This window comes from Odocoileus virginianus, chromosome 12 (assembly GCF_023699985.2).
Source record: "Odocoileus virginianus isolate 20LAN1187 ecotype Illinois chromosome 12, Ovbor_1.2, whole genome shotgun sequence".
NCBI lineage: Eukaryota > Metazoa > Chordata > Mammalia > Artiodactyla > Cervidae > Odocoileus > Odocoileus virginianus.
The window spans coordinates 54,907,344-54,923,982 of NC_069685.1; the positions used below are offsets into that span (position 1 = coordinate 54,907,344).

Sequence of the window (16,639 nt, forward strand, 5' to 3'; positions counted from 1 at the left end):
CAGGCAGAGTACGGGGGAGCGTCTCTCATCAAAACAAACAAAAGTTAAGAAAAGTGCACTGTGGCTTATCTTTACCTATGTTTGGAGAAATATCATTAAAACATGTGCTTCACATACTGTCTTACTAAAAACACAGTAGCCTTTCCCCACTCCCCCCACCCCCCATGAAGACCCTGAGGATGTCAGACAGAAGCTGAGTTGTTACTTCTTCTGTCTGGAGTCTGTCAAGCTCAGACCTGTGTGCTCTCACTCGTCCCCTTGGCGTTAACAGCCATCGTTAAGCGAACATCTCTCACATGTCATCTCTCGCTCTTCCCTCTTCCTTAGTGATGCATCCACCTTCCTTCATAGTGTGCCTGTCTACGTGTGCTGTTAGCCGCTTTTTTGAAATAGATTTTGAATCCACGTTCCCCCTAAGTCTTCACTGCTACCAACCTACTCTCAGCTGTGCCTTTCTCTAAACCAGCCTTCCACTGGTCTTCCTGTTCTACTCTTATCCCCTTCATAACAAATTATCAAGAAAGTAACTAAAAGTGATCCTTTCAAAATATAAATGAGACCATGGTAATTCCTTTGCTTAAAACCCTGCAAGATTTATCAGTGTATTTAGAATAAAACCCATGCCCCTTCTCAGTATTGAAAGGTTTATATGATCCAGCCCCTGCTCACCTATTTGATCTCATTTTGTACTTATCTCCAAGGTGATGGTAAAGAACCTGCCTGTCAGTGCAGGAGATGTAAGAGATGCAGGTTTGATCCCTGAGTTGGGAAGATCCCCTGGAGGAGAGCATAGCAACCCACTCCAGTATTCTTGCGTGGAGGATTCCATGGACAGAGGAGCCTGGCGGGCTACAGTCCGTAGGGTCACAAAGAGTGTCGGACACGACTGAAGTGACTTAGTACATGGCAGGCCATTCTGTTGCCCAAATACAGTAAGCTTGTTCCTGTACTTCTGGCTTTTGTATGATAGTCTACCTAAACTTCTCTCTCTGAGGTCTTACCAGGGCTGACTTCTCATTTGCCTTTCCTCAAAGAAGACCCCTCCCTTACCCACTGCTGCCTCCCATCTAATGCATCGTCGCTTCTCCCCTTCCTCTGTCCACTGCCACTGTTAAACACAGCTACCTTGTTTTGTTTTCTTGTGGCTTTTTGTCTCAAAAATATCTTTTTTTTTTTTTTTTTTTTTTAGTTCTACCACTTTATTGCTACCAACCCATCTCCCTCCACCCTCATGCACACATGCTCAGTCATGTAATCCCATGGACTTCAGCCCGCCAGACTCCTCTGTCCATGGACTTTTCCAGGCAAGAATATTGGAGTGGGTTGCCGTTTCCTTCTCCATCAGAATTATCTTTTAAAAAAACTTTTCAACTGTCTGATTGCCCCAGCTTTCAGAATTTCAGCTAGAATTTCAGCTCTGTGGAAGTCAGGACTATATGCCTTCTTCACTGTGGTACACCTGGCATTTTAGGGCAATGCTTGCATATTTGTAGAATTAAGAAATAAACCAAAAATTGCCTGAGCAAATGATTCTTGATAATGAAAGGAGATTCTCTATCAGAATTTTTTTTTCCCTCTAAACCTTTTGCAAATCGGTGCTCTAAAAAAAAAAAGAAAGGAAGAAACATCCATAATTTTAAGCATTCAGATTTTTGATAATGACCAGATGCTGATTGTATATCACTGTCGTTAAATAACTGCTTATGTAGCTACTGTGTATAGTACACCAGTTTGAAGAATGAATACTACTGGGTGTCTGGGGTACACACTAACTTTTTAGGTGCTCCATCCATCACCTGAAGGATCTTGTGTTTTCTGTTACTCTTAAGCGAGATGCTAAAGTCATCTTTATTTACAGCAACTAACAACTCTGTTAGTTCCAATATCTACTTTTCTTTGTATATCATCACTGCTGAATTTTAGGAAAAATTGTTTTCAACTGTTAAGAATCAAAGTTAATTCTGTTTGGAATTTGTTAAACGTATTACAAAACTTGTAGCTGTCTTTGACTTCATAGTCTTAAGTAGATGGCAAGAAGAATGTAGAAGCATCTTATGTTTATTTTTGTTGGTTCTAGCCAGCAGATTTATTTTTCTTGTGTTAGGGATAGGGGAGTTGGGATGACAAGCAGTGCTGGTGATTAAAGGCTGCACTGTGTTTTGACTAAAGAAAAGGAAAACGTAGCTTCTGGTGTAGGCCTGTGGCATGGGAAGAGTATGGAGGATAAATTCTTGCTGATAACAGCATTCTACCAAGTAAGTGTCAGCTCCAATTTTATTTTCCTTTAGCTGGGAAATCTGTGACCTCCTTTGAGTACTGGTGAGTGAGACACTTTGCAGTAGTGCTGAATATAAAAGACTCTGCACTCTGGTTGGCTAATGCCAAATGTTGGAAAGCCTTTAAAGAACTTGCCAAGCCACTTTTAGTGTCAGCTGCTAGATGTGAAATAGAGTGATACAAGAAGTTAGATGTTTCTCTTGCTTTGTTTATTGTAGACAATGTCTTTAAAATGTGACTAAAACGGTCACTGTAAGTAGAGACATAAAATAACTTCATCATACTGTTTCTTTATGTATTAGCTCTTGTTACATACACTCTGTAACTTAACTCTAGCACTATCAGTTTCTTAAATAGAATTGGGGTATGAGAGAGAAACAAAATCTCGACATGGATCCTTGTCTCTTTTACCTACCTCATCTTGTTTTGGAAGTATTTAAGGTAGTTTACATATGATCAATATAATGAGGCAGGAAAAAATAGTGAGGGTTGATATTCATAAGCAATGGAAAGTGTAGTAATGGAGTATGGAAGAATAACACTCTGTGACAGCAGAAAGGCCGTGTGCCTGGCTGCTGCTGCTGCTGCTGCTGAGTCACTGAGTCATGTCAGACTTTCTGTGACCCCAGGACTGTAGACCGCCAGGCTCCTCTGTCCATGAGATTTCCCAGGCAAGAGTACTGGAGAGGCTTGGTCATTTCCTTCTCCAGGGGATCTTCCTGACCCAGGGACCAAACCCCAGTCTCCTGCTTGGCAGGCAGATTCTTTACCACTGAGCCACCTGGGAAGCCCTGTTTACCTAGCACTTATTCATTAGTAGATTTTCTTTCTATTTTATCCTCTCTCTCTCTCTCTCTCTCTTTTTTTGGGGGGGGGGGGTTTGATCATGTAGGTAAAGTCCTACTTGCTGTTGTTCACCTGATGAATGGCACCATAGTGGAATTCCCATCTGCTTTATGCTTTCTGGCAGGTCGTTTCTCCCACTGTGAGCTGCTTGTGGGAATCTAGACAGATGTCAGAGGTCTGTCCCTATGTTTCTTTCAAGCTGGCAAGAATTCCACCATGTCTGCCACTTAGGCTCCTCCTCCAGCAGCAGAATCTGTCATAGTGATTGGACGTTTGTGTAAAAATATAAGCAAACAGTCACTGATTTTAAGATGTACCATTCACATGTATTTTGTACTTTGGGAAGAAATAACATTTCAGTTTAGCAGTAAGGAGCAACAGAGAAAGGCTGGTTTATGATCTCAGATATATAAATAAATAAATAAATAAATAAATAAATAAATAAAGCAACCCCATGGACTGTAGCCCACCAGGCTCCTCCATCCAATGGATTTTCCAGGCAAGAATACTGGAGTGGGTTGCCATTTCCTTCTCCAGGAGATCTTCCCGACCTAGGGATTGAACCCGGGTCTTCCGCATTGTAGGCAGATGCTTTACCGTCAGAGCCACCAGGGAAGTTCATATATATAAAGTCTTAGCTATTTTAGTGTCAGTTCAGCCTTTTTCTTAGCAATATATAATGCCTAATTGGTATAAATATTTAATGAGAAAAATGGTAGAAAATGTATGTGGTTCCCTATACTGTTCCATTACTCTAGCCTTCCCCCTTCCCCCAACTTTGTTACTGTTTTTTCTTTTCTTTTCTTTTTTTTTTCCATTTATTTTTATTAGTTGGAGGCTAATTACTTTACATCATTGCAGTGGTTTTTGTCATACATTGAAATGAATTAGCCATGGATTTACATGTATTCCCCATCCCGGTCCCCCCTCCCACCTCCCTCTCCACCGGATCCCTCTGGGTCTTCCCAGTGCACCAGGCCCGAGCACTTGTCTCATTCACCCAACCTGGGCTGGTGATCTGTTTCACCCTAGATAATATACATGTTTTGATGCTGATCTCTTGAAACATCCCACCCTCACCTTCTCCCAGAGTCCACAAGTCTGTTCTATACATCTGAGTCTCTTTTTCTATTTTGCATATAGGGTTATCATTACCATCTTTCTAAATTCCATATATATGTGTTAGTATACTGTAATGGTCTTTATCTTTCTGGCTTACTTCGCTCTGTATAATGGGCTCCAGTTTCATCCATCTCATTAGAACTGATTCAGATGAATTCTTTTTAATGGCTGAGTAATATTCCATGGTGTATATGTACCACAACTTCCTCATCCATTCGTCTGCTGATGGGCATCTAGGTTGCTTCCATGTCCTGGCTATGATAAACAGTGCTGCGATGAACATTGGGGTGCACGTGTCTCTTTCAGATCTGGTTTCCTCGGTGTGTATGCCCAGAAGTGGGATTGCTGGGTCATATGGCAGTTCTATCTCCAGCTTTTTAAGAAATCTCCACACTGTTTTCCATAGTGGCTGTGCTAATTTGCATTCCCACCAACAGTGGAAGAGGGTTCCCTTTTCTCCACACCCTCTCCAGCATTTATTGCTTGTAGACTTTTGGATAGCAGCCATCCTGACTGGCGTATAATGGTACCTCATTGTGGTTTTGATTTGCATTTCTCTGATAATGTTACTGTCTTTTAAAGTAACAAAAAATGGATTAAAGGTTTTGTTTTATACTTAATAAAAGAGAAAAGAATCCAATCATGTCTTAAAGTGAGCAGTAAAAGTGCTGTAGTAGTTATGAGTTCCCTAATATAAATGTCACTTTTATTTGTATTCTCTGCCAGGCACACTCCCATTGAATTTTCCAAGGGTTGTCCAGCAGTTGAGACTAGATAATCTGGTTTAGTTTAGTAACCTCAAGAGAGATTTTAAATAAGACAACTTGCGTAAGTCTCCTCAAATATTGTGTATACCAGCTTCTTCAAGCACACTTCACTGACTAGAGTAACTCTTATGTCAATTTTGGCATCCTGAAAATTACCTAATATAGTTTGTACCATCAGGATGAGAACCTGTCACACTCTTCCTGCCTTTGGAGTCAAAGACATACTGAGTCAGAGCCTCTACACTGTCATTTACTTCTCGTGAGATGCCCAGGGAGGAACATTCAGTCTTTAGGCCACCGGGGCCCTGTTTTTGCATCAGTGCAAGAGATGCTGCTGCTTTTTTACCACTGCAAGACCAGGAGCAGCACCTGGTGATGGGGAAGAATTACGGCACCACTCCCGTGCCGAATTTATTGCCGAGGACCAACCTGGGTTTGAGGTTTGGCAGGGTAGAAGGGAAAGGTCATAGAGCTCACTGATTTAATTTCTCATGTACATGTGCATGTGTGTGTATTTATAAATTTATGTATATGTATTAAATACATATATACCTATGCATTACATATGTATATACCTTTGTGAAGAAAAACTGTTCTTTGAGGCAATTTTGTATTCAAACAATTTAATTGGTTAACTGTTTTTTAGAAGGGCAATTACTCATAAAGTTGTACTTGATAATTTAAAGTTATAATGCAGGTACTCCTGTTTTTGTTTTTTTTTTTAAATTATGTGCCAGTAACTTTTCTGGACGTTTTTATTGCTTTTGTAATCAGGTCTAACTTCTGATTTAAAGGGAAGATATATGAAATGGTGAAAGAATCTCAGGATTTTATAAAATAATTTGATCAAGTCTTATTCGAATATTGTAATGTCACCATCTTGTAAAGAGGAGATGAAAGTTAAAGAACTGTTCAGTAAGAGAAAGGTCAGTATGCCAATGAGCAAAGGATTCACCATAGTCTTTGTGAAGGCTGACAAAGTAAATGGTATATTTTTAAGAAAAGGAAATGATAAAATAACATTATCAAAATATCCCCAAATGAGGATCTATAGAGTGAGGCAAATTACCTCTTGCAAGAGATTTGGTTAATGACAACTTGGAAAATTTTAAGATAATAAGTTCATAACACAAAAAGCATTTAGGTGAAATTATCTAAATGCATTCTGCATTGTGAATCTGTTATCAAAACACTTTTACACCCTGAAAAGAACAAGAGTTTATTAATATTCATAATGCATTTTGAAAGCACATGTAATACTTGCATTCTGAAAACTCAGTGTAAGAAGTGAAAAAAAAATTGTTCGTAAGATTTAGAATATTGTAAGAGTAAAATGATCTGGAAGATAGTTCTTCCTTTTTTTCATTTTTGCAAGTCTTTTCTCAACAACACAGATGCATCCTACACCAACCCCTTTATATTTGCCAAGTAAACAGTTTTTAAAGTTGCTTTGTTTTCTATCACTGGAAATTACATTACCCTCCTATTAATAATAATTAATCTTCCCACTTGAAAAATATTCATTGTGCACATCAGTTTTTCTTGTTCTCCTCATGATGGAACTTGCTAAAAGTAATTTACTCTTTGGTTATGACTAAAACTGCATTTCGCCGTGCAGTGACTACTAACTGTTATATGTCTAGGTGCTGAGGATTCAGAGGGCAGTGGGACAGATATGGTTCCTCCTTTTGGGGAGCTTATTTTATGGTGAGGGAGACCATCAATATAACCAACTGCAAATTATGACAGTCTTGTGAAAGAAATAAATTGGATGATAGAATGATTGGATGGGCTTCCCCAGTGGCCCAGCAGTAGAGAATCTGCCTGTAATGCAGGAGACATGGGTTTGATCCCTGGGTCTAGAAGATCCCCTGGAGGCATTCAAGTACACACTTTTAGTGAGGGCATCCTACCAGAATTCCTTAGTCTTCTAATTTCTACCCCCTTTAAATGTTTTTTGGTGCTTTGCTTAAAAAAATGTAAAATACCCAAGTCCAGCATAGTGTTTGATACAAGATAGATAGATGTGCTTAGTAAATACTTGTTAATTAAATGAGTTCTTTTGATAATATGGGTGCCAAACAAGAGGTAAATACTCTCAGTGGCAGAGAATAAAGAGGTCTCTGTGAAAAGAGCTTATATGAGAAGGCCTTTTGTATGAGGCCATATAAAAGAGCTTATATGGAAAAAGTAGAAGTGATATTGGACTTTGAAAGATGGGATTTAAGGAGAGTGACAGAGTAGGGAAATCATGTGGAGTCATAGAAATGTAGGTGAGATGTGCACAATATAAACTGTCTTGGGTCCCAGTGAGAGTCATACCATATTATATGCCACAGCTGTCAGTGATACTTCCAAGCAGGTTCCCTTTAGAAGACGAGATGGAGAGATTGTCAGGAGATTCTCAAGACCAGGGGTAGGTTTCCCCTAATGTATTCTTGACGGGAAAAATCACAGCTTTTTTTTTTTTTCTCCTTTCCCCCTTTCCCTCTTGTTCTTCTCTGTCTCATGACTCAGAATTCCATGGTTATTTCAGACTCTCCAAATAAAATGCCAGAAAATTTTAGAGGAAAGGTACAAAGTATCACAAACTCAAGTGATTAATGCAGCATCTTCCCACTCCAAACACCATGTTAAGTGTGGGAATACAAAATGGTAGATAAAACTTGACTTTTGTCCTCACAAAAGTTTAGATGAACTAGATGTAAAACTTAGGAGCATTGAGAGGCTTTGGCTGAGATATATACAGAGTAGTTTGGGTGCTTTTTGCCAGTTCTGGGACTTTAAAGGTGATCTCTTGGAAAAGATGAGAAGGAGTTAGGTGATGAGGGATGGGAGAAGTTTATTCTAGACAAAGAAAAGCATGAACAACAGCAGAGGTGTAGGAAGCAGCAGAGCCTTTGCAGTAAGTGTTTAGTCTTGCGCCAAGTGGTCAGGGCCTCGGGGGTCCTTCCTCCCTTTGGTTTTCAGGATTGTGTGATGGTACCCCTCCCTCCTTGCTGCATAGGCATCTGTCTACTTCCTTTCCTCAAATCAGTTGGCTTAGTAGTTTGTCTTCTTTTAATGTGCTCACAGAACAAGTTTGATTTTGTTAATCATTTCTGTTACCTGTCTTCTCCCCCCACTCAAGTTTTTGTGTTTTTCTCATTATTTTCAGCCTTCTAGTTTCATTGAGTTGACTTGTTTTTTGTTGTTGCCCCCTTCAACTTCTTGATTTGAAGGCTTATCTCATTTATTTTAAGACCCTCTTTTAGGCATATAAGGATATAAATTACTCTCTAAGCACTGTATCTCTCTGATTTTGACATGTATTACTTTTGTTGTCATTCAGTTTTAAACATTTTGTGATTTCCATTGTGATTTCCTCTGTAACCCATGATTTATTTAGGGAGTGCATATTCAAGTTTCCAAACAGAGGGATTTTATTTTAACCTTAAAAAGAAAAAAGCAAAAACTGTTGATTTCTAACTAAATTGCACCATGATTAAAGAATGTATAGTCTGTGTGATATCAATTCTTTGAAATTTTGGATTTGTCTTGTGTTTTAGTTCTCAGTCCTTTTTTGTACATCTTCTCTGTGTCCCTGGAAAAGAACAGATTATTTATTTCTTAAAAGCCAACATACATACTTGTTTATATATTTTTGTATTGTTTTTGGTATTCTAAGTAATTTGCTTATTAAATACTGAAAAAGGTATGTTGAAATACTTATCAATTAAAGATTTGTTAGTTTCTACTTGTAATGCTGCCATTTTTTCTTTATATATTTCTAAGTTATATTGTATACCATATGGCTGTGTACATGCACACTCAAGATTGTTTAAATTTCATAGTGAATTTCTCTGTTCATTATTCTATAATGATGAACCTGTTTTAAAAATGTTCTGTTTATTGCTCTTTCTATACCAGCTTTATTTTTACTTGTATTCACCTGCAATATCATTTTCTACTTTTTTTTGTTCAGTTCAGTCGTTCAGTCATGTCCGACTCTTTATAACCCCATGAACCACAGCACGCCGGGCCTTCCTGTCCATCACCAACTCTTGGCGTTTACCCAAACTCCTGTCCATTGAGTCAGTAATGCCATCCAGCCATCTCATCCTCTGTCGTCCCCTTCTCCTCCTGCCCTCTTTCCCAGCATCAGGGTCTTTTCAAATGAGTCAGCTCTTCACATCAGGTGGCCAAAGTATTGGAGTTTCAGCTTCAGCATCAGTCCTTCCAATGAACACCCAGGACTGATCTTCTTTAGGATGAACTGGTTGGATCTCCTTGCAGTCCAGGGGACTATCAAGAGTCTTCTCCAACACCACAGTTCAAAAGCACCAATTCTTCGGCTCTCAGCTTTCTTTATAGTCCAACTCTCACATCCATACATGACTACTGGAAAAACCATAACCTTGACTAGATAGACCTTTGTTGACAAAGTAATGTCTCTGCTTTTTAATATGCTGTCTAGGTTGGTCGTAACCTTCCTTCCAAGGAGTAAGCGTCTTGTAATTGTATGGCTGCAGTCACCATCTGCAGTGATTTTGCAGATGCAAAAAATAAAGTCAGCCACTGTTTCCCCATCTGTTTGCCATGAAGTGATGGGACCAGATGCCATGATCTTAGTTTTCTGAATGTTGAGCTTTAAGCCAACTTTTTAAGTCTCCTCTTTCACTTTCATCAAAAGGCTCTTTAGATCTTCACTTTCTGCCATAAGGGTGGTGTCATCTGCATATCTGAGGTTATTGATATTTCTTCCAGCAATCTTGATTCCAGCTTGTGCTTCCTCCAGTCCAGTGTTTCTCATGATGTACTCTGCATATAAGTTAAATAAGCAGGGTGACAATGTACAGCCTTGACGTACTCCTTTTCCTATTTGGAACCAGTCTGTTGTTCCATGTCCAGTTCTAACTGTTGCTTCCTGACCTGCATACAGATTTCTCAAGAGGCAGGTGAGGTGGTCAGGTATTCCCATCTCTTGAAGAATTTTCCACAGTTTATTGTGATCCACATAGTGAAAGGCTTTCACATAGTCAATAAAGCAGAAATAGATGTTTTTCTGGAAATCTTTTGCTTTTTTGATGATCCAGTGGATGTTGGCAATTTGATCTGGTTCCTCTGCCTTTTCTAAATCCAGCTTGAACGTCTGGAAGTTCACAGTTCATGTATTGCTGAAGCCTGGCTTGGAGAATTTTAAGCATTACTTTGCTAGCATGTGAGATGAGTGCAGTTGTGCAGTAGTTTGAGCATTCTTTGGCATTGCCTTTCTTTGGGATTGGAATGAAAACTGACCTTTTCCAGTCCTGTGGCCACTGCTGAGTTTTCCAAATTTGCTGCCATATTGTGTGCAGCACTTTCACAGCATCATCTTTTAGGATTTGAAATAGCTCGACTGAAATTCCATCACTTCCACTAGCTTTGTTCATAGTGATGCATCCTAAGGCCCACTTGACTTTACGTTCCAGGATGTTTGGTTCTAGTTGAGTGATCACACCATCGTGACTATCTGGGTCATGAAGATCTTTTTTGTACAGTTCTTCCACGTATTCTTGCCACCTCTCCTTAATATCTTCTGCTTCTGTTAGGTCCATACCATTTCTGTGCTTTATTGAGCCCATCTTTGCATGAAATGTTCCCCTGGTATCTCTAATTTTCTTGAAGAGACCTCTAGTCTTTCCCATTCTATTGTTTTCCTCTATTTCTTTGCACTGATCACTGAGGAAGGCTTTCTTATCTCTCCTTGCTATTCTTTGGAACTCTGCATTCACATGGGAATATCTTTCCTTTTCTCCTTTGCTTTTCATTTCTCTTCTTTTCACAGCTATTTGTAAGGCTTCCTCAAACAGCCATTTTGCTTTTTTGCATTTGTCTTTCTTGGGGATGGTCTTGACCCCTGTCTCCTGTACAATGTCACAAGCCTCTGTCCATAGTTCATCAGGCACTCTGTCTATCAGATCTAGTCCCTTAAATCTGTTTCTCACTTCCACTGTATAATCAGAAGGGATTTGATTTAGGTCATACCTGAATGGTCTAGTGGTTTTCCCCACTTTCGTCAATTTAAGTCTGAATTTGGCAATAAGGAGTTCATGATCTGAGCCACAGTCAGCTCCTGGTCTTGTTTTTGCTGACTGTATAGAGCTTCTCCGTCTTTGGCTGCAGAGAATATAATCAATCTGATTTCAGTGTTGACCATCTGGTGAGGTCCATGTATGTGGTTTAATTTTGCATGTCTGGTGTAAGTATTTACGTAGATTGATTTAGTATTTTTCGGCCATTCAGATGATCTTTATCTTTTTGATAGTGAACAAATTATACCTGTATTTCCAAATTCACCTTACAGTTGTCTTCTTAACACCAGAGTTATTTATAGATAGGTTATTTAGTGATATCAGTAGTAGTATTACTATTATACTAATCATTTTATTTACATGTTGATTATTTGACCTTAGTCAGTAGAGGGAGAAAGATAAGGAGTGCTGAAGGAGTCACCTGCTCAAGTGAAGAGCAGGCAAAGCTGTGGAAATCTAGGCAGAGAGTGTGGGAGCCCTTCACAGAGAACAGGAAAGTTATAGTCCTCCAGCGTTCTGGGGAAGAGTGAGGTGAGTGCGACAGCAGACAGGTGCGGTGAAAAGGAGAGGAAGGACCCCTAAATTTCAAGTCTGATTCCAGCTGTGCTGCTAAGAACGGCATTTGCAGGCCATGCTTGTTATCCTTATCTTCTCATCTGTAAAATGAGGAGAGTTAACTTTTATGTCAGACAACCTGAATTTGGCTTTTAGGCAGGTTTCTAGATCAGGGTAATATAGTAGTTGTTATGTGTCTGCATTTTATAAAGACATTTGACATAGTAATCTTTCAGGTTGTCCTTTGTAGACAAGAAACTGTACATGAGTGGCAGCACTTGGGAGAATTTGTAACTGGAAAATTACCTGGTAAAATGACTCAGGATTCTTTCCTCAGTATAGTCTCATTCACCATTTTTAGCACTGACATGGATAAAGATATTGATGCTTGCTGATTAAATATCCAGCATGTTAGATAACAGAGTCAGAATCAAAGATGATCTCAGCAGGCTTCAACTAAGAGCCAAATGTGGTGAGATGAAAGATTGTGGGTTCCTCTAGTTGGGCCAGCAGGCACTGCACAGGATGGGAGGCGGGGGCTTCCTTCAATCCTGCCTCCATTACCTTCTGTGTGACCCCTGGCCCCACAGTCAAAAAGTAGAAAAGAGTATTGAGAATCCTTTCTTTATCCCCTAGTCATACCACTGCATTCCCCAAAGGCAGCCAAAATTATTAGGTTTTTAAAGTGAATCCTTCCAGAGAAATTTTATGCCAGGGTAAGCAGATTGTGTGTGCATATATTTTTGTCCCCACTCGCGCATTTTTATACAGATGGGTGTATATGATTCACAACAATTTTGTACCTTGTTTTTTCTTTCATCTTTTGAGATTATGTGGTTGGTTTTTATGTGTCAGTGTTTTCTTTTAAGTGGTTACACAGTATTATTTTGTAGGAATGTATCATAGTTTAGTTAACCAGTCCTTTACAAATGGGCGTTTTGTCTGTTTTTAGTTGTTAACTATTACAAGCAATGCTGTAAGTTTTATCTGTGTACTCTTAGAAGTGGCAGAAGTCTCCTTAGGTCATCAGTATTGTCCTCCTTGTCCTCTTGTTTCTTTAATCTTAGGGGAAAAAAAAGAATTTTATAGCTGAAAAGGATTTATGTGCCATAAAGTTCAGTGATTCTCGAAGCATGAACCTTGAGCTAGGAGTAGCAGCAGCAGCACTGAGAATTGGATAGAAATGCAGATTCTTGGGGCTCATTCTAGGCATTCTGAATGAGAATTTCTCCAGGCGAAGGAGCAGCGGTTTGTGCCAGCATCTGACTTGACATATGAAGAAGCTGTGATCAGAACAGTGAAGTAACTTACCAAACACTATGTAGTTACTGGTGGCTTCTGTTCTGTTTCCCCAAAACTTGTTGTTTTTCTTGTGTAGTTTTGTCTCTTTAAAAAAAAAACATGTTTTGTTTTTAAAAGTTATCAATATAGAAAATAGGTCATTGATTCACTTCCTACTGTTTTCATTTGTGCTTTTCTGTGTCTTGGAACATAGCAAATTCAGATTGAATTCTATTTTGAGGTTTTTATCTTGATTCTTTAGCTTGAGTCGACTTTTAAAAACCAAACCTTAAATTGGCTCCCCTTTATTTTTTGCATGGCAAGACTTCTGGTTGTCTCAAGGGTGACCTCGGACTTCTTTTTTCAGACTCCTTTCCCATCATGTCCTGTCTCTCCTCCTTTTAGAATTTCTAAGCTATATCCTGTTCTTAAATACATCTGTTCCTTGCCTCATATTCCCTCTCTTACTTTTTCTTTTCTCTCTATGCTGAAATCACACGTTCATCTGATTTCATCTGCTTTGAAGCATTTGGACTTCCAAACTGAAAAACCCAGTACACTTTGGCCTTCCCATGGCATTTTGATTTTCTGTTTCTTACTTGACTTCATTTTGCTGATAAGCGTTTATGTCGGTCTCCGTTTATACACTCCTTGAGGACAGGTGTATTCATTGTCACTCTGCAGACTCTTGCACCTTTCTCACTTCCTGGTTGATAGACAGACGTAGGTTGTGTTTGTGTTCATGCACAGCTGGGATCCGGTGGAAGAGCAAGCGTGCTCTGGGCCGTACTCAGAATCTGTAACTCTCACCAGTGGCCTTATAAATATTTGGATGATTTCGTGGGTTAATAGGCATGAGAGGGATATGTCAGCTCCTCCTTCTATGCTGGATTTTATAAACGAAAACAACCAGTCCACAGTCAGTTGATGTGTATGTTGGTGTCTCACATGCCTGGAATAATGTTGTGCTTGGCGATGCTATGTGTTCAGTGTCATTTCCATAAGTGAAGGACAGCACATTGTTGACAGTACTGTATACTTGTATACATTTAAGTTACATGTATTGTTTCCTCTTTGTGAACTTGAAACTTAGACATAAGGTGCTAAGGAGATGTTTAAATTTTTATCTTACGATTACTCTGGCGTGCTAAATACCCAAATATCAAGTCTGCTGCTGCTAAGTCACTTCAGTCGTGTCCGACTCTGTGTGACACCATAGATGGCAGCCCACCAGGCAAGAACACTGGAGTGGGTTGCCATTTCCTTCTCCAGCGCATGAAAGTGAAAAGTGAAAGTGAAGTCTCTCAGTCGTGTCCGACTCTTTGCGACCTCATGGACTGCAGCCTACCAGGCTCCTCTGTCCATGATATTTTCCAGGCAAGAGTACTGGAGTGGGGTGCCATTGCCTTCTCCAAATACCAAGTCTAGGTAGGTCCTATGGAGGACCACATTCCAGTAAAGCACAAAATTTTCTCAGATCATTGCCATGTACTTGTCAAGGAAGACTATTAATATATGCTTCCCTGTAGGAATAGAGTGAAAATGTTGTCATTTTATTTCACTTTTCCAAAATCATTATAATTTTATACTTAAATAAATTTTAATTTTTTGAGTGGTACTCAAAGTATACTTAATAATATTTTAGAGAACTTTTGGAAAGAAAGAAATCTTGGAAGATGAGTTTTCAAATGCTGGTTGCCTAGAGTATAGTGATTTTGGTTCATCAGGCAAATGTTCCTATAAGCTGTCCTGAGAAATGGCGATGTTATGGGTGGCTTAGGGCCAAAGTTAACAACTTTGAAAGAATGTGCCACTATAGTAATTTTGAAATTATTTTTCTCCAAGACACATCATTTTTTCAATTTTTAGGAAATTGTGTGGAAAACGGCAAAGTGGAATGCTTTAATAAAATTTTGTGATCAGAGGTAAATTATGAAAATTAAATATAATCATTTACCAGTCCATTTAGAAACGTATTATCTTAGCAGTTGTATATGGGAAATTTACATATAGCAGTGTTCTTGATTGCTATTTTTAAATCAGTAAGTTTAATAACCTTATTGTAATAAGATTCTAAATTTGATCTTATTGTTATGTCATACCAAACACAAGCAAAACTATTTTGTCATTGTTCCTAGTCATTTAAAAGCCAGTTCAGATAGTAATACACAAGAAGGTAGAAAAATGTTATTCTTTTTCTGTCCTTAGGAGCTTATAGTTGAAGACTCTATGCAAAGGAAGCAGAAAGCATTCTGCACAGTAGTTTTCAGTTCTGCAGTGAAACCTAACTTTCTGTTTATATGGCATCTTTAATTACCATTGTCGTTATTTGTCCACAGCTGACTGAAAGTTTGTGCTTGTTAATATCATCCAGGGCAGTCTGTGGTGGATGCTCGATAAAGTAAAGCTGTGTCCCGTCTGTGTTCCTGTCTCTAGCACCTATTTATTTCCCACAGAAATGTAGAGCTGAGTTTCTCATTTTGTCTTTTTCTAGTGAGCATTTGTCCTGTGCATTCACATTCTTTCTTCACGGGGAAAGTAATGTATGCACAAGTGTGGAGATTGCCCAACACCAGCCAATTTATTTGATCAATGAGGAGCATATCCACATGGCTCAGTCTTCACCTGCACCATTTCAAGGTGAGTAAACAATGATGTCCCTCCTCTTCACCTTTCCCTACCCAGTGGATAGCCACCCTGCCCAGGGAAGTTTCATGGAATGAGGTAGTATCTGAAATGGACATGTTGAGCTAAGCAGGAAGGGTTAGTTTCTGAAGAAAGGGAAGACCACAGGTAAGTGATAATAGCTTGCTCATTTTTTTACTGAAAGCTCCCCTCAGCTACAACTTGGTCTTAAGTGTGTTGAAGAATAAAGTGTGGAGGATTTCCTGAAGATCAAAATCTTATAAGTTAAAGGTTTTCCTTGTTTTCTTTGTCCTATGGTTTTAGAACTGTAATGACTAACAGAGCTACTGTTAAGCTTTGTACTCTGAAATTTTAACCAAAATCAAATTCCTGAAGTTGTATAGTCTATAGTTTCTTTATTAATACCTTATTTTCTTTTGATTTTAGACTGCATTGATTGTAGATATTTGGTTAATTTACATTCATGTTTTCTTGAATGCTCAACTAATTACCTAGATATCACCAAAATAACACCATGTTTCTTTTTTTCTAACTATATATTCTAAAGCTTTGGTTTTGTCTTTGGAATTCATAATTTTCTATGAATAACTCTTTTTAAATGTTATAATATTAAATTGAACCATATAGAAACATCTTTTTTTCTCTTTTCTTCTTTTTTTTTTTTTGAGTTTAATCTTATCAGTTCTAGAGATGCCTGGTTAAAATAGCCTTAGTATATCACAAAATGTAATTTTAAAAAATATTTTTAATAAAATTGACTAAAGTATTTTATTGGTATAATAACCTATCAGTGTAATAGTCAAATGAGTGTTTAGCCTCCATATTATTTATGTTGGTTTTTGGTCTTATACAAATGATTGTAAGTTAATTTGATGAAAGCAGCTTTTTCTTGCCCTAAAGATTGTTAAACTTTTTTTTTTTTTAAAGGTAAAAAAGAACATTGAACCTCATGTAATTGTGTCCTGATTATTGCCTGCGTTTTCCTCCATCTAGCAACACATTTAAAACTGTGTACTTTATTATTCTGTAGTTTTTTGGATGTTTTATGTATGAACTGCTATATTATTCAAAACAGCCCAATTCTCAAACTGT

The 16,639-nt window shown here is 38.5% G+C and overlaps 1 protein-coding gene across 1 annotated transcript in view; it reads left to right on the forward strand.

Moving 5' to 3' along the window:
* MED13L (mediator complex subunit 13L) overlaps positions 1-16,639 on the forward strand; it is a 281,837-nt gene that overhangs the window by 204,644 nt on the left and 60,554 nt on the right. The window contains 1 exon segment of the mRNA XM_070475321.1: positions 15,396-15,541. Within this exon segment, the coding sequence (XP_070331422.1) occupies positions 15,396-15,541 (146 nt within the window).